The 17860-nt window shown below is 40.7% G+C and overlaps 8 protein-coding genes across 10 annotated transcripts; 7 read left to right on the top strand and 1 right to left on the bottom strand.

Annotated features, from left to right (window-relative positions):
• The first annotated feature begins 24 nt into the window (after positions 1–24).
• Positions 25–2786, top strand: LOC111593919 (solute carrier family 35 member F5). The gene is made up of 8 exons (XM_023306992.2): positions 25–269; positions 777–1038; positions 1097–1237; positions 1299–1352; positions 1413–1729; positions 1790–2055; positions 2134–2545; positions 2616–2786. The coding sequence occupies exons 2-8, from the start codon at positions 949–951 to the stop codon at positions 2662–2664; spliced, it is 1329 nt and encodes a 442-aa protein (XP_023162760.1). The 5' UTR covers positions 25–269; positions 777–948; the 3' UTR covers positions 2665–2786.
• Positions 2787–3783: 997 nt separating this feature from the next.
• LOC111593923 (peptidyl-prolyl cis-trans isomerase 6) lies at positions 3784–5137 on the top strand. Its single transcript, XM_023306997.2, has 3 exons — positions 3784–3942; positions 4101–4225; positions 4533–5137. The coding sequence occupies exons 1-3, from the start codon at positions 3853–3855 to the stop codon at positions 4933–4935; spliced, it is 618 nt and encodes a 205-aa protein (XP_023162765.1). The 5' UTR covers positions 3784–3852; the 3' UTR covers positions 4936–5137.
• A 113-nt stretch (positions 5138–5250) lies between these two features.
• LOC111593918 (UDP-glucuronosyltransferase) lies at positions 5251–9478 on the top strand. Of its 3 annotated transcripts, XM_023306991.2 has the most exons (7): positions 5251–5523; positions 6440–6693; positions 7485–7649; positions 7710–7800; positions 7868–8323; positions 8569–8873; positions 8931–9478. In XM_023306991.2, exons 2-7 carry the CDS (start codon positions 6679–6681, stop codon positions 9450–9452), a joined length of 1554 nt encoding a protein of 517 aa, XP_023162759.2. In that variant the 5' UTR covers positions 5251–5523; positions 6440–6678; the 3' UTR covers positions 9453–9478. The 3 variants fall into 3 exon arrangements, with proteins under 3 accessions (XP_023162759.2, XP_023162758.2, XP_030081007.1); XM_023306990.2 differs by having other exon boundaries at positions 8569–9478; XM_030225147.1 differs by lacking the exon at positions 5251–5523 and having other exon boundaries at positions 6298–6693; positions 8569–9478.
• A 123-nt stretch (positions 9479–9601) lies between these two features.
• On the top strand, positions 9602–10512 carry LOC111593924 (40S ribosomal protein S24). The gene is made up of 2 exons (XM_023306998.1): positions 9602–9701; positions 9978–10512. Exon 2 carries the CDS (start codon positions 9988–9990, stop codon positions 10384–10386), a length of 399 nt encoding a protein of 132 aa, XP_023162766.1. The 5' UTR covers positions 9602–9701; positions 9978–9987; the 3' UTR covers positions 10387–10512.
• Positions 10513–10761: 249 nt separating this feature from the next.
• On the top strand, positions 10762–12348 carry LOC111593921 (zinc finger Ran-binding domain-containing protein 2). Its single transcript, XM_023306995.2, has 3 exons — positions 10762–11054; positions 11295–11605; positions 11663–12348. Exons 1-3 carry the CDS (start codon positions 10954–10956, stop codon positions 12163–12165), a joined length of 915 nt encoding a protein of 304 aa, XP_023162763.2. The 5' UTR covers positions 10762–10953; the 3' UTR covers positions 12166–12348.
• A 20-nt stretch (positions 12349–12368) lies between these two features.
• On the bottom strand, positions 12369–13518 carry LOC111593922 (28S ribosomal protein S15, mitochondrial). Its single transcript, XM_023306996.2, has 3 exons — positions 13230–13518; positions 13036–13169; positions 12369–12897 (listed from the first exon to the last, which is right to left on the bottom strand). Exons 1-3 carry the CDS (start codon positions 13433–13435, stop codon positions 12398–12400), a joined length of 840 nt encoding a protein of 279 aa, XP_023162764.2. The 5' UTR covers positions 13436–13518; the 3' UTR covers positions 12369–12397.
• Positions 13519–13615: 97 nt separating this feature from the next.
• LOC111593920 (cyclin-dependent kinase 9) lies at positions 13616–15220 on the top strand. The gene is made up of 4 exons (XM_023306993.2): positions 13616–13873; positions 13948–14032; positions 14092–14349; positions 14406–15220. Exons 1-4 carry the CDS (start codon positions 13692–13694, stop codon positions 15090–15092), a joined length of 1212 nt encoding a protein of 403 aa, XP_023162761.1. The 5' UTR covers positions 13616–13691; the 3' UTR covers positions 15093–15220.
• Positions 15221–15427: 207 nt separating this feature from the next.
• On the top strand, positions 15428–17378 carry LOC111593917 (alkylated DNA repair protein alkB homolog 8). Its single transcript, XM_023306989.2, has one exon. It carries the CDS (start codon positions 15467–15469, stop codon positions 17279–17281), a length of 1815 nt encoding a protein of 604 aa, XP_023162757.2. The 5' UTR covers positions 15428–15466; the 3' UTR covers positions 17282–17378.
• Positions 17379–17860: the final 482 nt, after the last annotated feature.

The raw sequence follows: 17860 nt of genomic DNA, 5'->3' as shown, positions 1-17860 counted from the left end.
GCCGCCACATTAACAATCGATAATTGAGACAGCTGTATTGTTTTTTTAGTGTGTGCGCTTTTAGTAAGCAAAGTTATTGTACGCAACAGTATTAAAAACGCTGAAAATTAAGAATTCCAATTACTAAAAAATAATTACGAGCCTATTGCATAAGCAATAAAAATTAAGTGTTTATAGAGTTGGCTACAAATGCTGTGTAGAAAATAGTATTTCTAGACGCCTCGCCGCTGCAGCGGAACACAGCTTGGAAAAGGCCAAAAATCGGACAGGTAAAGGAAAGCAAATAAAAAACTAGACTATAAAAACTGCATAAATTTAGCATAAAATTAAGATTTAACTTTGTACAGTTCATTTGGTACACTGTCCAGCAAGTGACTTGTTGAGCATTTATTGATTCCATGTTGAATTTCTATAAATATCATCTATAATTGCAATCGCCACAGTAAACGCCTTCACTTTGACAGCTGTTATGGCTTTAAATAAAGCTAAACAAAAACTAATACTGAGCCGCTTATCAGGCGTGGGGAATTTTATATTGAGGTGTTTTTTTATCGGTCAGCTACTCGTTTATTGATGGTGATTATCATGCTGCCGCCTCTTCCCCACCTACAAAGAGCTGTTAAGTGGTTCGAGCTGCTAATTGATCCAAGTGCTTGTTAATCAAATTTGGCTACGATTTTGTGGCTCAATTAAAGCCGTTAAACATATAAATAACCGAGAAAAATTCAAGAAGTGAAATGTGCCAAGTGCTAATGACTTAATTACCTTTATTACAGAAATGTCTCTTTAATCAAAATCAAATAAATTGTCAAAGCAGAACATCAAAAATGAAACAAAAAAGCTGGCGGCACAAGCGTAAATAACTAATTAATAATTCAAAAAAGTTAGCTAACGGTAAATAAGGATACTAGAGCGAAGGCAGCCTAAAATAAGTTAAGCTGAAGGAACATGCTTGGACGCACACAGAAGCTGCTGCTGGGACTGGCCATCCTGTTGCTAGTCAATGTGCTCTGGGTATCATCCAGCGAACTAAGCAAGGTATGTACTCGATATATATACCTTAATTATATATAAAAATAAACTCCATCTCATGCAGTTTCTCTATGAGGATGATAAATATGATAAGCCATTCTTTAGCACCTACTTTAAGACGTCCATGTTTAGCGTCTATTTGTTGATTATTGGCATTATAGCGCCTTGGAAGGAGTCATGTGAGCGTCAACATGGCAATTATGCGGTTCGTATAGCTTATAAGATGACCTATGAATACACTAATCTACTTAAAATCGCCTTTTCAGATGATGGAACAGCATGCTGATGAGGAGAACTATTACACCAATCAAGCTGCTTTGGTTAGCCATTTAAGTCTGCAGTCTTTGAAGTATTCTAACTTGTTCCATTTGCATTTACAGGGGGATTCGACTTTTGTGCCCATACGTGTGGCTAATCCCATAAATGGCATGGTATCCGGCACGGAGAGCGACGATTCAAGTGTGCGCAGCGTTCGCTTCTGTAAGATGGCCGAGGTGCGAGAGATGTCGGCGCATGAGGCAACGGATGCCTTGATGGCTCGACTATCCTATGCCGCGAGCATGAGAATTAGAAGACAAAAGACTCATCATAAGACAGCAAAGACAGCATTGCTCTTCTGTTTGCTCTGGTTCGCTGCGAATTACTTTTCGCAGCTCGCTTTGGATATGGATGAGGAGCCCATGATCACGCTCATCAGGTTGATTCATTACGACTTTATTAAGCAAGAGTTTTTAACTAACTTCATATCAATTTGCAGATCCACTTCAGCCACACTGTTTACCATATTCTTAGCTGCCCTGTTTCCCTCTGCGATGGGCGATAAGCTGACCATAACGAAACTAATTGCTGCCACGATGAGTATTGGCGGCGTCGTGGTCATCAGCATGAATGATCTGCATGACTCGAAGATGACGCGTGGTGTGCTCTTAGCTCTGTTCAGTGCTTTCTTCTATGCCTCGTATTTGGTGTTTGTCAAGCGAAAAAGTGACACCGAGGAAAAGGTGGACATTCCGTTGTTCTTTGGTAAATATTCAAATATGATATCTATGTTGTCGACATCATTCTAAATTGTTTAAAATATATATTTCCTTTGCATTACAGGTTTTGTTGGCCTATGGAACCTGTTGCTGCTGTGGCCCATTTTCTTTATATTGCATTTCACAAAGATCGAAACATTTGAGATGCCCAGCCAAGGACAGTTTGGCATGCTCTTCTTAAATGGTTTTATTTGCACAGTGCTCGCTGTCGCTCTATGGCTCTGGGGCTGCTTCCTCACCTCCTCGCTAATTGGCACGCTGACCATGTCGCTACAAATACCTTTGACGATTGCATTTGATGTTCTACTCAAGCATAAGCCTTACTCTTCGCTATACTGGATGGGCTCGATGGGCCTGATAATGGCAGTGCTGCTTGTTGTTTTGTTAATGCGCAACGATGATTCAGATCCGCTTATGAAACTATTCAAAGTTGTATATAGAAAGATTTGTGGTTGCCGCAAGCCAAATATTGTGAGGTAATATCATAATAGTTGCCCTATTTATTTATATAAATGCTTAACTAAGTCACCACTTTGAACTTTGCAGAGTCGCTGACGATGAGCAACAGGAATCTCTTATCAATAGCAGCGATTAAAGTCTGACAATTGATCTTCTGGAAGGGCTTTTGGAAAACGCGCTTTCTCAACAATTTAAAAAATTGCTCACTTCAATTGCAATGCAAATCCAAAACTTGGCTGTTCACGACTTCGTTTCGAATCGTTCTTTAATCCATAGCGACAAATATATATATATATATATATATATATATATTTAAATATATATACATAATATACATATATGTATGTATGTAGTTGTAGTTGATATTTCGCACAACTCTCAGATATATATACATTAACTATAGCAAACTTTCCCTGATTGGTTTTTAAGTTGGAAAGCTGATTATCCTGATTTGCAATTTTACGTACAATTAAGCTAACACATATATGTGTATCTTATATTTATTATATATATAATTTTTTGTGTAAATAGCTTTAGTCTTAGTAATTATCTCTCTATATGTGATAGGTCTTTCAATTTGCTGAAGCTCAGTTATAATTTATGCTAAATTTAATGTATCTGCTTTAGTGCTCGACTACAATGGATATCCATATATAAATATATACATATACATCTATATACATGTACACAAACCCTTCATACTCGATTCTAACATTCCTAATATATTATATCTGATATACTCTGTATATCAAGCATTAAACAGTTAATTTATTAATTATATAAACCGCAAAATGTGTTAATAATCGTATATAAATATACGCACACATACATATATATGTTGAAAACTGTGTAAATCTGTTTCACTTTGCAGTTGAGTTCCATTTAAGTGTGCTTAATTTAGCATAAACATATATATTTATGTCTATTGTTAATAATAAACAATAAAAAACTTCAATTAATGTTTAACCCCCAATACAAAAATTCCACATATAATTAATAAAAGTGCATTGGTATGTATATACTCTTCGTTTACTATTGTCAAAAAAAACATCAAAGACCCCACTGATAACAAAAAGTAATAAAAGTAAGAGCCTCTTAAAATATTTAATTTTTGTGCCCACACTTAACATCGTTGCTATCGATATATAAGGGCGACGTTTTACAGCACTGTAATGCTCGCGTCGCTCTTCAATCGCATAAACAGTTTCTGTTACTAACAGAGCAGAAGCGTCAACTAACATAAGTTCGCGCCCTCAGTCTGTTTTTAGCGTCTGAATTGTGCGGACGTGTTTTTGTTTGGTGAAAAAAAAGAGCTGTAATAAAAATGAAGTTTTCCCTGGCTTTGTGCCTGCTAGCCATTACAACCGGCATTGTGGTTGCTGATGAGAGCAAAGGACCCAAAGTGACCGACAAGGTAGGCACATACAACCACATACATACATATAGAATTATATTGTGTGTACCTGCGTCACTTGGTATACACAAACACATAAATCAACTGCGCGATTGTTGTTTTTGTTCTTTCTTAAATATTCAATAAGTGTTTTTTATGAATGTGTCTTTGTTGCGTAGGTTTTCTTTGACATCACCATTGGCGGAGAACCGGCGGGTCGCATTGAGATCGGTTTGTTTGGAAAAACAGTGGAGAAGACTGTAAAGAATTTCAAGGAGCTGGCTGAAAAGCCACAAGGAGAGGGGTAAGCGAAGATAAACAGTTAGTTGGCATTCACACATGCGAGCAGTTAGTATGCACTTACACACACGCAAGTAGTTAACATAGCTGTATATGTGTACACACTATTTCTATATGCATGTGTGAATGTGTGTGTGTAAATATCTGCATTTATAGGTTAGAGCCGGCGTGTATTGCTATCAATTACGTGGCGTTTAACTGTAAATTCGTTAACAAAAGCTAGCGAACTGAATTGAACTGTTTACCACTTAAGAGCTGACACTAATTTGCCCATTGTGCTGATGTGCCAATTCTACTCTTCGTTTGTATAGCTACAAAGGCAGCAAGTTCCATCGCATCATCAAGGACTTTATGATCCAGGGTGGCGATTTCACCAAGGGCGACGGCACTGGCGGCCGTTCCATCTATGGCGAACGTTTCGAGGATGAGAACTTCAAGCTGAAGCATTATGGCGCTGGCTGGTTGAGCATGGCCAATGCTGGCAAGGACACCAATGGTTCCCAGTTCTTCATTACCACTAAGCAGACCAGCTGGCTGGATGGTCGTCATGTTGTCTTTGGCAAGATTCTGTCCGGCATGGATGTCGTGCGCAAGATCGAATCAAGCGCCACAGACGCACGTGACCGCCCCGTTAAGGATGTGGTCATCGCTAACAGCGGCAGCATTGCAGTGGCTGAGCCTTTCGCCGTTTCCAAGACTGATGCCACAGAATAAGCAAAATATATACATACATATGCCACACTCATATATAAATGTTTGTGGTTTTTAAACAAAATGTCTTCTAATTTCAATAATATTGTCTTTGAACGTTCTGTAGACAGTCGTACAGCAGCAATCGATTTTTCTCAGCGTTTGAGTTGAGAATTTGCATTTAAATTAATAATTAATAATAGCAACAAAATTCTATACTGTAAGCAAAATACTCTGCTCAAAAAAAAACAAACTTTCTCAAATTTGTAATGCATTATAATTAAAGTATTGTGATAAAAAAAAAAAACAAAAAACTAGGGAAATTCGATTTGTGTTTTGGCTTTTGTCGAGTGCTGCGGTTCATTGAACTGGTTTTTTCTTTACTTCTGGTTGCTGTCTCCCTCTAGCGGAACAGGTTTACCAACAGCCTCATCTTTAACTTCTGCTTCTTCTTCTAGTGCTGCGTCGCAGCTGACTGTCGCCAATTTTTTCATTCTTTCTCCTTTTCTTTAATTCGCTGCGCTGTTTTTTTTTCTTGAATTTATCAAAGAAGCTGACACAGTGGTTTGCTTGCGATTCGTGTCACGTTCTTTAGCAGTAGCTCGTCAATTGGTTGAGTACATATTTATATATATATTTATGCGTTTGTCAATGCCAAATTTAGGTCTTGAAGTTCTAAAGCTGCCTTGATTTACAGCAAAATGAAATATAGAAAAAATGAGACACTTGCTGAGTGGAATTAAACCAGTTCTTGCATGTGTCCAATCTGAGATGAGTGATGCCAATAAGATGTTGGTGCACTTTCGTTGTTTAGCTATTTAAATAAACAACCAAACTTAACGAAGCATATGCCAATCAGACACGTATTCGCTTCCAATAAGATTTGTTCTTATCTTTCGGCTCCTTATTAAACACAAACTAAATTAGATTTTGTTGTTATCAAGCATTTTCTGTCTTTAACCCTTAAGTTCAACAAAGCACCCCAAATGCTTATAGTATCATTGAATTTTTAATAATATATCAGTAATAAAAATATATCAGTATCAGACTGTCTGATTTCCAATTAGAAAATAATAGCGGTCAATTATATTGTTGTGATCCACGAAAACCAAACAAAACAGTTAAATGTTTACATTTTCCATTTTTTAATGCTGCACAGAGTGCAACAACCCCAAACAGATTTTCCAGTTTCCAGTTCCTGAACGCCTATTCCAATTGGAAATGATAATATGAATACAATACAATTTGACTAGGAAAAGTAATGAGCTGCTTCAGCATATATATTTAGCAAGCAGTTGCAGCAATTAATTATTTATATGTAAAGAAACATTGCTCCAGCTGCGTGCAACAGAGAGTCAATTGGGAAGAGCGAGAGAGAGAGAGATCGAGTGGCTCCCCAATATATAAAAAATTGCCGCAGTCAGTGCAATTGTATACCCCATTTATATAGATTGTATATATTCATGCATATGTGTATTGTTTATGTCGGCTCACAATCTCATGTGCCACATATGTTTCCCTAATTCAGAGCGCGAGATACAGAGAATGAGAGAGAGCGAGGGGGGAAGAGCAAGCGCTACTCATATGTACATCTACAATGACCACAGAAATTCTAAGATTATTTACTGCGAGCAATCGAAGCGAGGAGGCAAAGCGCTTGCATGGAATATTATAAAAAGGCAAAAGAAAAGGATTGTGAAACGAAGAATTTGGAGAATTCTTGAAAGTTCAAATTTAGAGGATTAAAGACAAAAGAGAATTAATTTAATGAGGTTTGCCATGGTAAGTTATGAGTGCATAAAGTGTAAAAGCAGCGCAGATCCGGCAATTCATATATGTACACATTTTATTGATAAGCAAACGTACAGATGCTGCTGCTGCTGATGTGTACCAATCAAAGTGTGTCTAAAACAAATATAATTGAATTTCAAGATCTGTTAAAGAATTTGAGTTTGAGACAAATATGAACTGTTGCCAGACAGACTACATAAAAACGAACTGAATTAGAAAATGCAGTAAGTAGGGAATTTTGCATATATAAAACTATATATATAAAGCATCAGTAGACGCCTAACACATAGCCCGAACAATTGCTAGACTAAGATATATATATATATACAAGTTTATATTATATCGTAAACCAAACATAATTTAAGCATTTGGCACCAAATAATATATGTTAATTTAACAAAAATCTAGTTCTAACCAAACCAAAAATTAGCTTAAGAAATTAATTTTAAAAGTAAAAGTCTTGAGTGAAATACAGGTGAAAGATTTATATATATGAAGACCTAACAGATCACAGCAGGTAGAGACAGGAAAGAAGCAGCAGAAATCAGGGACAATACAGGCAAAAAACCTAGTTAGACTAAAGTTAACTCTGCATAAAGGCAGAGCATATACCGAAGTTAGTAATAGCAGAACAAGAAATATATGAATCTATAGCATTGGCAGACAAAATAAAGAGAGGGCGCACCTATTTCTAAAAGATAGCCATAACACACCTGATCTCCATTCAAAGGCATGCAAAAATATATGCAAGTATTATACAGCTCAATCCAATCCTTTAACAGCAATCGAAATCATGGACTGTGCTTCATCTAACGCTGCTCAGCCTGCTGCTGGTACTGGACAGCAGTCGTGCCGCCAACATACTCGTTCTGTTTCCACATGCGAGCGAGAGTCATTTTGCTGTGATGCGCACTTTAGTTGCCGAGCTGGCCAGCAGGGAGCATAACGTAAGCGGCGCTTCTTAAGGAATATCAAGCGATTTTTAGCTTATTCCAAATCCATTGCAGGTCACTGTCTACAGCGGCCATGGCCTGAGTGAGCAGTTGGAGCGTGTTGTGGAGCACGTTGTGCAGCCGGAATTTGACTTTTGGAGCAACTGTAAGAACAGCGAATATTGAGTAACATGGGGAAGTAGATTAACATGCTCAATTTCTCTTTACCACAGTGCAAGAGCAGGCAGCAGCAGGGGGCAGCTTGCAGGATTTGGCCCTTTTACCCGACAGCAAACTTCGCAGTTCTTTAGCTGTGGTTGGAGCTCGCGCAGTAGAGCACTTTTTGGTGCAGGCTCCTTTACTGAAGCTGCTGCAGCTGTCTAGTGTGGAGTTCGAGTATGATCTAATCATTGTCGATTATTTCTATACAGAAGCGCTGCTGGCCCTTGGCTACAAGCATAATAAGCCCACAATTGGCATAATAAGCACGGATTTTGGCAACTATATGAACGCAGTGCAAGAGGCTTTGCTGCCCGTCGCCTGTTCGCCTATAGATTACGAGACATATACAAAGGATTTGGGTTTCGCGGCACGCTTGGGCAATATACGCGAATGTATGGCGCGACGTAAACAATTTTACAACGAACACTACGCGGCACAGGATAAAATAATACGCAAGCATTTTAAAAGTAAGTCGCACACCTATTCGAATTAGCGGCAAAAATTGTGTGAATGGCAAAAGCTCTTTTAGATCTGGCAACAGTCAAAATAGCCCTTATCGATATTCACTTATAAGCCAATTATCGGTATAATTAATTAATTGTATCGAATTTGAATTTGATTTATTTAGCTGCTTTTATAGATGTGGAAGTACTAAAATTAATCAATATCGATCGATATGCGATTAATGTATCTAATTTAAAATTTCTTGCAGTTGCTGTTAACATACCGGAACTTCAGGCACATCATTTGGCTCTATTGCTGCTTAACAATCATGTGCCCCTCTGGACACCACGTCCGTTGCTACCGCAAATTGTGCCAGCTGGTGGCCTGCATATACGCGGACCTCGCGAATTAATTTGGAACGTAAAACGCTATGTGGAGGAGTCTGCCGACGGCATCATCTACATACAGCTGGGTAACGAGCAGCCCTGCGGTCAGCTGCCCGAGCAGAAATTAAAAATACTATTTGATTTTATTGGTGCACGCAAGGAGCGTTTTATATGGACCTGTCACGATGTGACTACGCTGCAAGGCCTACCTAAAAATGTGCTCATCCAGCATTCCGTGCCACAGATTGATATACTGGCACATCCTCGCGTGCGAGCTTTTATCATGAATGGGGATCTGCTGAGTATTCAGGAGGGTATTATGCGTCATGTTCCGATGCTGGGTTTGCCCAACTTCCAGAATGAACGTAAAAATATGCAACTGGCTGTGCAACTGGGCGTCGCGCTGCAGCTGGATCAGAGCAATTTTACGAAAGATGCCCTTAACTGGGCACTGGATGAACTGACAAAGCAACAGCATTATCAGCTAACCATTCGTGAGGTTTCCAGCGAATTCCGTGATAGACCTTTGGGTGCCCTGGCCAATGCCATGTTCTGGGTGAACTATGTAGTGCGGCACAAGGGCGGCACTGCGATCAGAACACGTGGCATAGATATTGCCTCCAATCATTTGCATCTATTTGATTTGTTTGTTTTTTACTTTGGTTTGGCAACTACTATTTGTGCCGTATTGATAGCCACCTACTTTGGGGTCGCTTATGCACTGCAAAGAAAACGTAATGACCTAAAATTATCAAAATTAAGTTAAATTGTTGCTCCAATTAAATAAAAGCTAAAGCAAAATAAATATATATTTTTGTTTAAATTAAATTTATAATCGTTTTGAATTTGCGCCTATTACAGAGTTGCACTGAGAACGATAGCCGGGTATGCGATACACCTCTGTCAAAATAAAAGTGCTGCCAAGTTTTCGGCAAACGACGGTGGCCATCTTCCTTTCTAAAGAATCGCGTTCGCACAGCAGACGTGTTTAAAACCTTTTTGAGTGTTTTAAAAGGTAATTAATGTTTCAAGTTATGCGCAAATGCATTAAAAATGTACTGCTCATTATGTGAATGCTACGAAATATGAATGCAGGCTGACTAAAGCGCGTTTGTGGTGTGTGGCAAGCGCAGCGTGTCACACGTGGAGTCTCGGGTTGCTTAGCGGAGCAATTAAAAGCATTGAGGTTATGTTGAAAACAGAAACAACAGTAAATAGCTTGTGAACTGTGACAACATACAAGTTGGTGTATAAAATCCTAGTCTAATTTGTGTGTGTATATGTCTTGCAGCTCCGTCAATATGTCGACTGGTACAACTGCCACAATTCGCACCCGCAAGTTCATGACCAACCGTCTGCTTGCCAGGAAACAAATGGTCTGCGATGTTCTCCATCCCGGACTTTCATCAGTCAACAAGACCGAGATTCGTGAGAAGCTCGCCGCCATGTACAAAGTGACACCCGATGTTGTGTTTGCTTTCGGTTTCCGCACCAACTTTGGCGGTGGCCGCTCTACTGGCTTTGCCCTGATCTACGATACTCTGGACTTTGCCAAGAAGTTTGAGCCAAAATACCGCCTGGCTCGTCATGGTCTCTTCGAACAGAAGAAGCAGACACGCAAGCAACGCAAGGAACGTCGCAACAGAATGAAGAAGGTCCGTGGTACCGCCAAGGCCAAGATCGGTACCGGCAAGAAGTAAAACAATATAGCTGGCACATCAATATGATATTGTGTGTGTGTGTTGCTGGTGGCGCGCACCTGCAATTCCGAAATTAATTGCTGCGTTAGTTGTACTTCTTTTATAAATCCAATGACAACACAAAAATCTGTTGTTTACTTTTTGGAGCGGCTTTTGTTTTATATGCTTAAGGAAATAAAACTCTAAAAGTAAATTACATCCATGTCTTTATGCATAAAAGTATGAAATGTTTAATACTACATAGAATCATACGATTTAAGCTATCTAAAGGCAATTGCTGTAAACAAATACAATATGCATATTTAGGTGCTGCTATAGCGCTGCCAGACTTGTCAAAGTACAATCGATTCCAAGTGGCAATATACAATCTGTACCAGTCTGGCCACATTTGTCGGGCATTTCAACCCTACTAGCAACGCTACATAAATTTATTTGCAAAAAAACGAAACCGGAAAAAGTTTCATATACAGAAATTGTATAAAATTGTTATAAATGTCAATTGCTAGGCTGGCCAGCATAAGCGACAATTATTCGTAGCAGCGGCCACACAACTTTCAGTTTTGCGAAATGTCGAATTGTGGGGGTGGAGGTGGTGGCGGCAGTGGAAGCAGCGGCGGCGGCGGCAGCATCAGCGTCTCGCCTGGCGATTGGATTTGCCCAGATATTGAGTGAGTGCGCGTAAAGCTTCAAGCGTAAAGATCTATGGCCAAAATGCAAAGCATCCAGCACTACAACAACAACAACTACATACTTCCCTTCTTTCTTCCTTTTTAACATAATCGACAAAAATGCAATAACAAATGTTGTTTTGTTACTCTTATTCTTCCTCCATCCGCATCTGTGTGTGGCGTGCGTCTCTCTGCCTCTCTCTCTCTTTCTCTCTCGCTCTCTCACTGTGTGTGTTGCAGCTGTCGCCATTTGAACTTTGCGCGTCGCCTGCAATGCAACAAATGCAATCGGGATCGCGAAAATAGCGCCAATGAAAAACCAGACAGAGATCGAGATCGAGATCGTGGCAATGGCAGTAGCGGCAGCAGCAGCAGCTCTTCTAAAAAGAAACTTGGTACAGAGATTGGTAAAGTAGCCGCAGACAAATCGCGAGGATTGTTCAGCGCAGAGGATTGGCAGTGCAGCAAATGTGCAAATGTGAATTGGGCGCGACGGCAAACTTGCAACATGTGCAACGCGCCCAAATTCACGGATGTGGAGGAGCGCACAGGTAAGTCAATTAGGCGTAAGGAAAAATGTCTAACTAACTATTTCCAATCACTGGCAGGCTTCGGCGGAGGCTACAATGATCGTGGCGTTGTGGAGTATAAGGAGCGCGAGGATTCCGATAGCGAATACGATGAATTTGGTCGGCGCAAAAAACGTAAAAACAATGACAATGAGGATGGCCGTAACAGAGGCAGAGATGAGGCGAAACGTGCACGACGCAGAGATATCGAAGGCGATGAAGAGGAGGAGGATGAAGATGAAGACGATGACGGAGATTTGTCCAAATACGATTTGTGGGGCGACAATGAAGTAAGCTCCAGCAATGTTAAGAGCAAGGAGACGGACAACGGCACTAGTACCAAGGAGAAGCTAACGCCAGCAACAACTGCCAGCAGTAAAAGAGCATCGCGGGCATCCACCTCGTCCATTTCCTCATCTTCCTCATCCAGCTCGTCCAGTTCCAGTGACTCCTCATCAAGCTCCTCATCGAGTAGCTCCAGCAGCAGCAACGCTTCCAATAGTAAGCGTGACAGGAAACGATCAGACGGACGTTCCCGTTAGGAACGAAGTGTTCTACTCGATTCGGATTCGATTCCGTTGGGAGAAAATTCATCTTGTTTTTTCTTCACTTTATTGTGAGGGCTAACAATTGTTTATTTATTTTTCTAAGCCTGCACCACTCGCCCATGACATGTATTTGACTCCTCCACTCCAATCCCTCTATAAGAAAATCAATAAAATCATATAATTTAAGAAGTTGTCACTCGAGTCGACTTTATTGCAAGTAAATTAATTAATGGAAGGTTTCATCCGATTGTTTGCGTGACTCGGCAGCCGCTGCATCGCGCGTCTCTTGCAGCTGTGCCAGCTCCTTTCTCGCCTCCTCGATCTGCTCTTCCGTTACAGTTACCGGCACATCGCAATCAATCTGCTCCTGGCGAACGAATATCATTTTCTTGATAGCTTCCTCTAAAAAGGGTATTTGTTGCTCTTGGAGCTCTTTGTGATAAGCCTCCAGACGCTCATTCTTGATATTTTCGCAGTAACTGTCGGTTAGCTTCTGCAACGACTCTTTGCGCGTTATCCAATGGAACTTTGCTGGCGGTGGCTTATATACCAAGTCCAGCTTCTCCAAAATCCATTCAAAACGTGGATAATCCCAGCGTCTGAGATACTTCAGAAACTTCTTTCGCTTGTCGATCATCTCCTTTAGACGCACTTTGATCATCTTGTCGCGTGGATGCACCTCCATATGTGACTGATAGCGTCGTATGAGTGCCGTCAACCTGGCCACTGTTTCAGTAGTCAAAAGAGAAATGATATGTTATAAGCAAATCGAGACCTAATCAAATTCTTGCCTATTTTGTCTCGAATTTAATGGGAGGCAGGTAATGATCTGTCAGACTACGTGGTCTGTTATCGGATACTTACATTTAGCCTCCATGGAGCCATAGTCCTGTGCATGCCGCTGCACTTCCTTGATCATTTGATCCCGATAATAGCGAGTAGTCATATGATTCGGATTGTTACCCAGCATAAACATTGATTTGACAGTATCATCGGCACTACAAAGAAAATGAAATATTTTATTTACGTATAAGCATGTATGTTATAAGCGAACTAACTTTGCTAACTCCTTGGAGTCTTTGTAGTCCGGCAATATTTCACTAGGATTCAACGGAGGCAGCTTTGCCAGATCGCCGCTTTTCTCTGGTTTGATGCATGATATCTTTTCGGGTCGGACCCATTTGATTTTCAGATCCGACTTGAATGCATAGTCACGCACAAATTGGCGTGGCACAGCGTGCACTATGTTTAATAGTTTATTCATAAAAAATAACTTAACGCTGCACTACACTTCTTGAGGTTATATCACTGGGACAGTGTGCACACTCTTGCCTAAATTAATTTATTGACGCACCAGCTGACTATGATCGGTGTGCACCTATTATGCGAAAATGCTACAAAACAGCTGCATCAGTTGTTGCTTTTTGTGCGTGTGTTGTGTTTGTTGTGACCAGAAATTGCAATAATTGTGGAATTAACAAATATTTAATTTTGTTATATTGAATTGGTAATATTTTATAATGGCGCACATGTCACATATGTTACCGCAAGCGTCAACAACACCAGGCGTTTCGTCCGGTAGCTCTTCCCGTACAATGTCGCTCATGGAGAAACAAAAGTATATTGAGGATTATGATTTTCCTTACTGCGATGAAAGCAGTAAATACGAAAAAGTGGCCAAAATTGGCCAAGGTACATTCGGGTGAGCTACAAAAACCAGCATATGTCAAAAATGAATTGCATTTAATTTACTAACTGTTTTTCTGTACTACTCAGCGAGGTCTTCAAAGCACGCGAAAAGAAAAGTAACAAAAAATTTGTTGCCATGAAGAAGGTGCTCATGGACAATGAAAAAGAGGGCGTAAGTAGCCACTGTTGTCTTTTGGAACGGCTACAGGTAACAAATATCTTATTTGATAGTTTCCCATTACGGCTTTGCGTGAGATTCGCATCTTGCAACTGCTCAAGCACGAAAATGTGGTCAATCTGATAGAGATATGTCGCACTAAGGCCACTGTACACAATGGATATAGATCGACTTTCTATTTGGTATTTGATTTCTGTGAGCACGATTTGGCTGGTTTGCTATCCAATATGAATGTGAAATTCAGTCTGGGCGAAATTAAGAAAGTTATGCAGCAGCTGCTCAATGGCCTCTACTACATACACAGCAATAAGGTAGGTACATATCATATATAAATTAATACATAAACTTATTTGTAATTCAAATACAGATTCTGCATCGCGACATGAAGGCCGCCAACGTACTGATCACAAAACATGGTATTTTAAAGCTGGCCGACTTTGGTTTGGCCCGCGCGTTTAGCATTCCAAAGAACGAGTGCAAAAATCGATATACAAATCGCGTTGTAACACTATGGTATCGTCCACCGGAGCTGTTGCTCGGTGATCGCAACTATGGTCCACCTGTGGATATGTGGGGCGCAGGCTGCATTATGGCTGAGATGTGGACACGTTCGCCTATTATGCAGGGCAATACAGAGCAGCAGCAGCTGACCTTTATATCACAACTGTGCGGTTCCTTTACTCCAGACGTTTGGCCAGGCGTCGAGGAGCTAGAGCTGTATAAATCGATTGAGCTTCCAAAGAATCAGAAGCGACGCGTCAAAGAGCGTCTGCGTCCGTATGTCAAAGATCCCACTGGCTGTGATTTGCTAGACAAACTGTTAACTCTCGATCCAAAGAAACGTATCGATGCAGACACAGCTCTAAATCACGACTTTTTCTGGACAGATCCCATGCCCAGTGATCTGAGCAAAATGTTGTCGCAGCATTTGCAGAGCATGTTCGAATACTTGGCTCAGCCACGTCGCAGCAATCAGATGCGAAATTATCATCAGCAGCTCACGACAATGAATCAGAAGCCGCAGGACAATAGTATGATCGATAGAGTCTGGTAGATTGTAAGCCTAAATTAAGTTTAGATATGAACATATACAATTGTAATTTACTGTATATGCAGCAATTTGAAGAAGTTTCAGTCTTAAGTGTATATCAACAAAAATATTTTTAAATATACTGTTAGTGGGCATAATGCTTGAATGGCAAACATTTCCATATAAAACTTAAAAAATCATTGATGAACTTATTTTCTGGTAAATGAGCGGAGCTGCAAGAAAGGTAAATGTTTTCATTCAAAATAGTGATATTAACTGATTTGTTGACTGGTAAATAATCAGAGCCGCATACCTTGTTTTGGCTAGTGCTTGAACGTGTTGGTGTGTACACACTTAAACTTACTTTTTTGGTATTTTTTAGACCCACTCTGGACGAGATGCACATTGAGCAAAAGACAAACAAAGCGAAAAAGGCAGAGAAAAAACAACGGCGCAGCTTGGCAATAATAAAAGCCGACTGTAATGTCTCACAAAGTGACTCGCCAACGCTCTACCTGGCCATACTCAACGTGGGACTTAGCAATGGACTCACCGAAGAAGCGCTGCTAGCCGCAGCAGCTGCAACAGGCGGTCAGGTGTCTCAGGTGCTCATGTTGCCTTCGAAATCATATTGTTTTCTTATGTGTACAACATTGGCGGACTCGCAGCTTGTTTACGATGGCATGCATAATCGGGCAACCATTGGTCAGAAAGGTGCCGTTGCCTACCTCAGCTATTTGTTAGAATTGCCACAGCAAAGAGAGGAAAACGGTTGGCAAAAGTCACTGCCCGACGGACTTGTGCTACTCCAGAACTTCGTCAGCGAAGCAGAGGAGGCAACGCTGCTGCAGGCAGTTGCTGCTGGTGCTGCCAGCATAGCAGACAGTCTAAAGCACAGGCAAGTCAAGCATTTTGGCTATGAGTTTCTCTACGGCAGCAACAATGTGAATCCGTTGCAACCCCTCGAGCAGGGTATTCCAGATGCTTGTGATTTTTTGTGGCAACGTTTAGAGTTGCCAACATTTGAGCCGCCCGATCAACTGACTGTTAATGAGTATGAACCAGGGCAAGGTATACCGCCGCATGTGGACACACATAGCGCCTTCAAGGATCCCATACTGTCGTTATCCCTGCAATCTGATGTTGTCATGGACTTTCGTCGCGGAGCGCAGCTGGTTCATGTGCTGTTGCCACGTCGTTCGCTTCTTGTCATGTCGGGGGAATCGCGGTACGATTGGACTCATGGCATCAGACCAAAGCATATTGATGTGCTGGCCACTCCATCGGGCAGTCTGACAACGCAGGTGCGTAGTAAGAGAACCTCTCTTACTTTCAGGCGTCTGCGTCGTGGTCCTTGTGATTGCCAATTTCCCACGCTATGTGATACGCAGCAGACAACAACTCCCCAAGAGGTGTGTGAAAAGCTAGCAACCCATGCCAGCCACCTGGAGCAACAGAATGTGCATGAAGTCTATGACAAGATTGCCAATCATTTTAGCGATACGCGTCATACACCCTGGCCACAAGTAGCTGAGTTTCTAAACTCCTTTCAGCCACAATCAGTGCTGCTGGACGTGGGCTGTGGCAATGGCAAGTATTTGGGCTGTAATCCTCAATTACTGTCAATAGGCTGTGATCGTTCGCTGGGTTTGCTTGGCGTGGGAAACGCGCGTGGTCAGAACGTCTTTCGTTGCGATTGTTTGCAACTGCCGGTTCGGAGCTCCAGCATCGATGGATGCATTAGCATTGCGGTCATTCATCATCTGGCTAGTAGTGAACGGCGGCTAACAGCACTACGTGAACTTACACGCGTGCTGCGTCCAGGTGGACGTGCTCTCGTCTACGTGTGGGCCAAGGATCAGCGGAAGAATGACAAGAAGTCAACGTATTTAAAACAAAATACAGCCGTCAATAAGGAGCGCACCACGGAGCAGGCGCAGCGTCAGAAACTTGCACAACAACTGGAAGGCATGGATCAGCAGTTGCCAGTTTCTTTGCCAGTGCATACGAATCGAACGGAGTTCCAGCAGCAAGATGTCTATGTGCCATGGAAAACCAAAGATGAACAGCGCACAACTTTTCTACGCTACTATCATGTCTTCGAGGAGCAGGAATTAGAAAAGTTGGTACAACAAATGGAAGACGTTGTAATAAGGAAAAGTTATTATGATCAGGGCAATCATTGTGTCATCTTCGAGAAGAGCAAAAATTGAACTACGATAGATAAGATTAAAGAAGACTTAGCATTTGTAAACCTTTTCGAAAAACTATCATATAAATGCTGTACATTTTCTTACAAAACCTGTTGAGAAATGTAAATACTGTAAATCTGTCAATAAAAACTTTGTAGCTTAATGAATTATTTCGTTTATTTGATTTCAAAAAATACACATTCACATTATATTTATGTAATAGCGAAATTAACGTAGACCAATTTTAAATTAAGTAAGCTTAATTCTGACCCATTCAAATGGTTTGTTCATAATTATTTTGTATTTTTATTATTATTGTAGCTTTGGACCATAAATTGACAATTCCTTAATAACAACATGTTCTGTTCCATTCAATAATCCAGTTTTTCTTCTTTTTCTGTTTTTTTTTTTTTAATGTTATAATCGTAAATTTGGTATGGAGTCTGTTTTAGATAGTAGGGATTAAAGAGCTTATTAAGTAGGTACATGTGCGGGTGTATATATACATAAGAGTTTCTTTAAACAGAGATTTGAAAGTTTATAGTTTATATATTTAGTATAAGTTATTAGGGGATTTAATTAGGCAAGTGTATTGCTCAG

This window comes from Drosophila hydei, unplaced genomic scaffold (assembly GCF_003285905.1).
Source record: "Drosophila hydei strain 15085-1641.00,03,60 unplaced genomic scaffold, DhydRS2 tig00008122-arrow-pilon, whole genome shotgun sequence".
Classification (NCBI taxonomy): domain Eukaryota; kingdom Metazoa; phylum Arthropoda; class Insecta; order Diptera; family Drosophilidae; genus Drosophila; species Drosophila hydei.
This window is presented reverse-complemented; position numbering and strand designations above follow the sequence as displayed.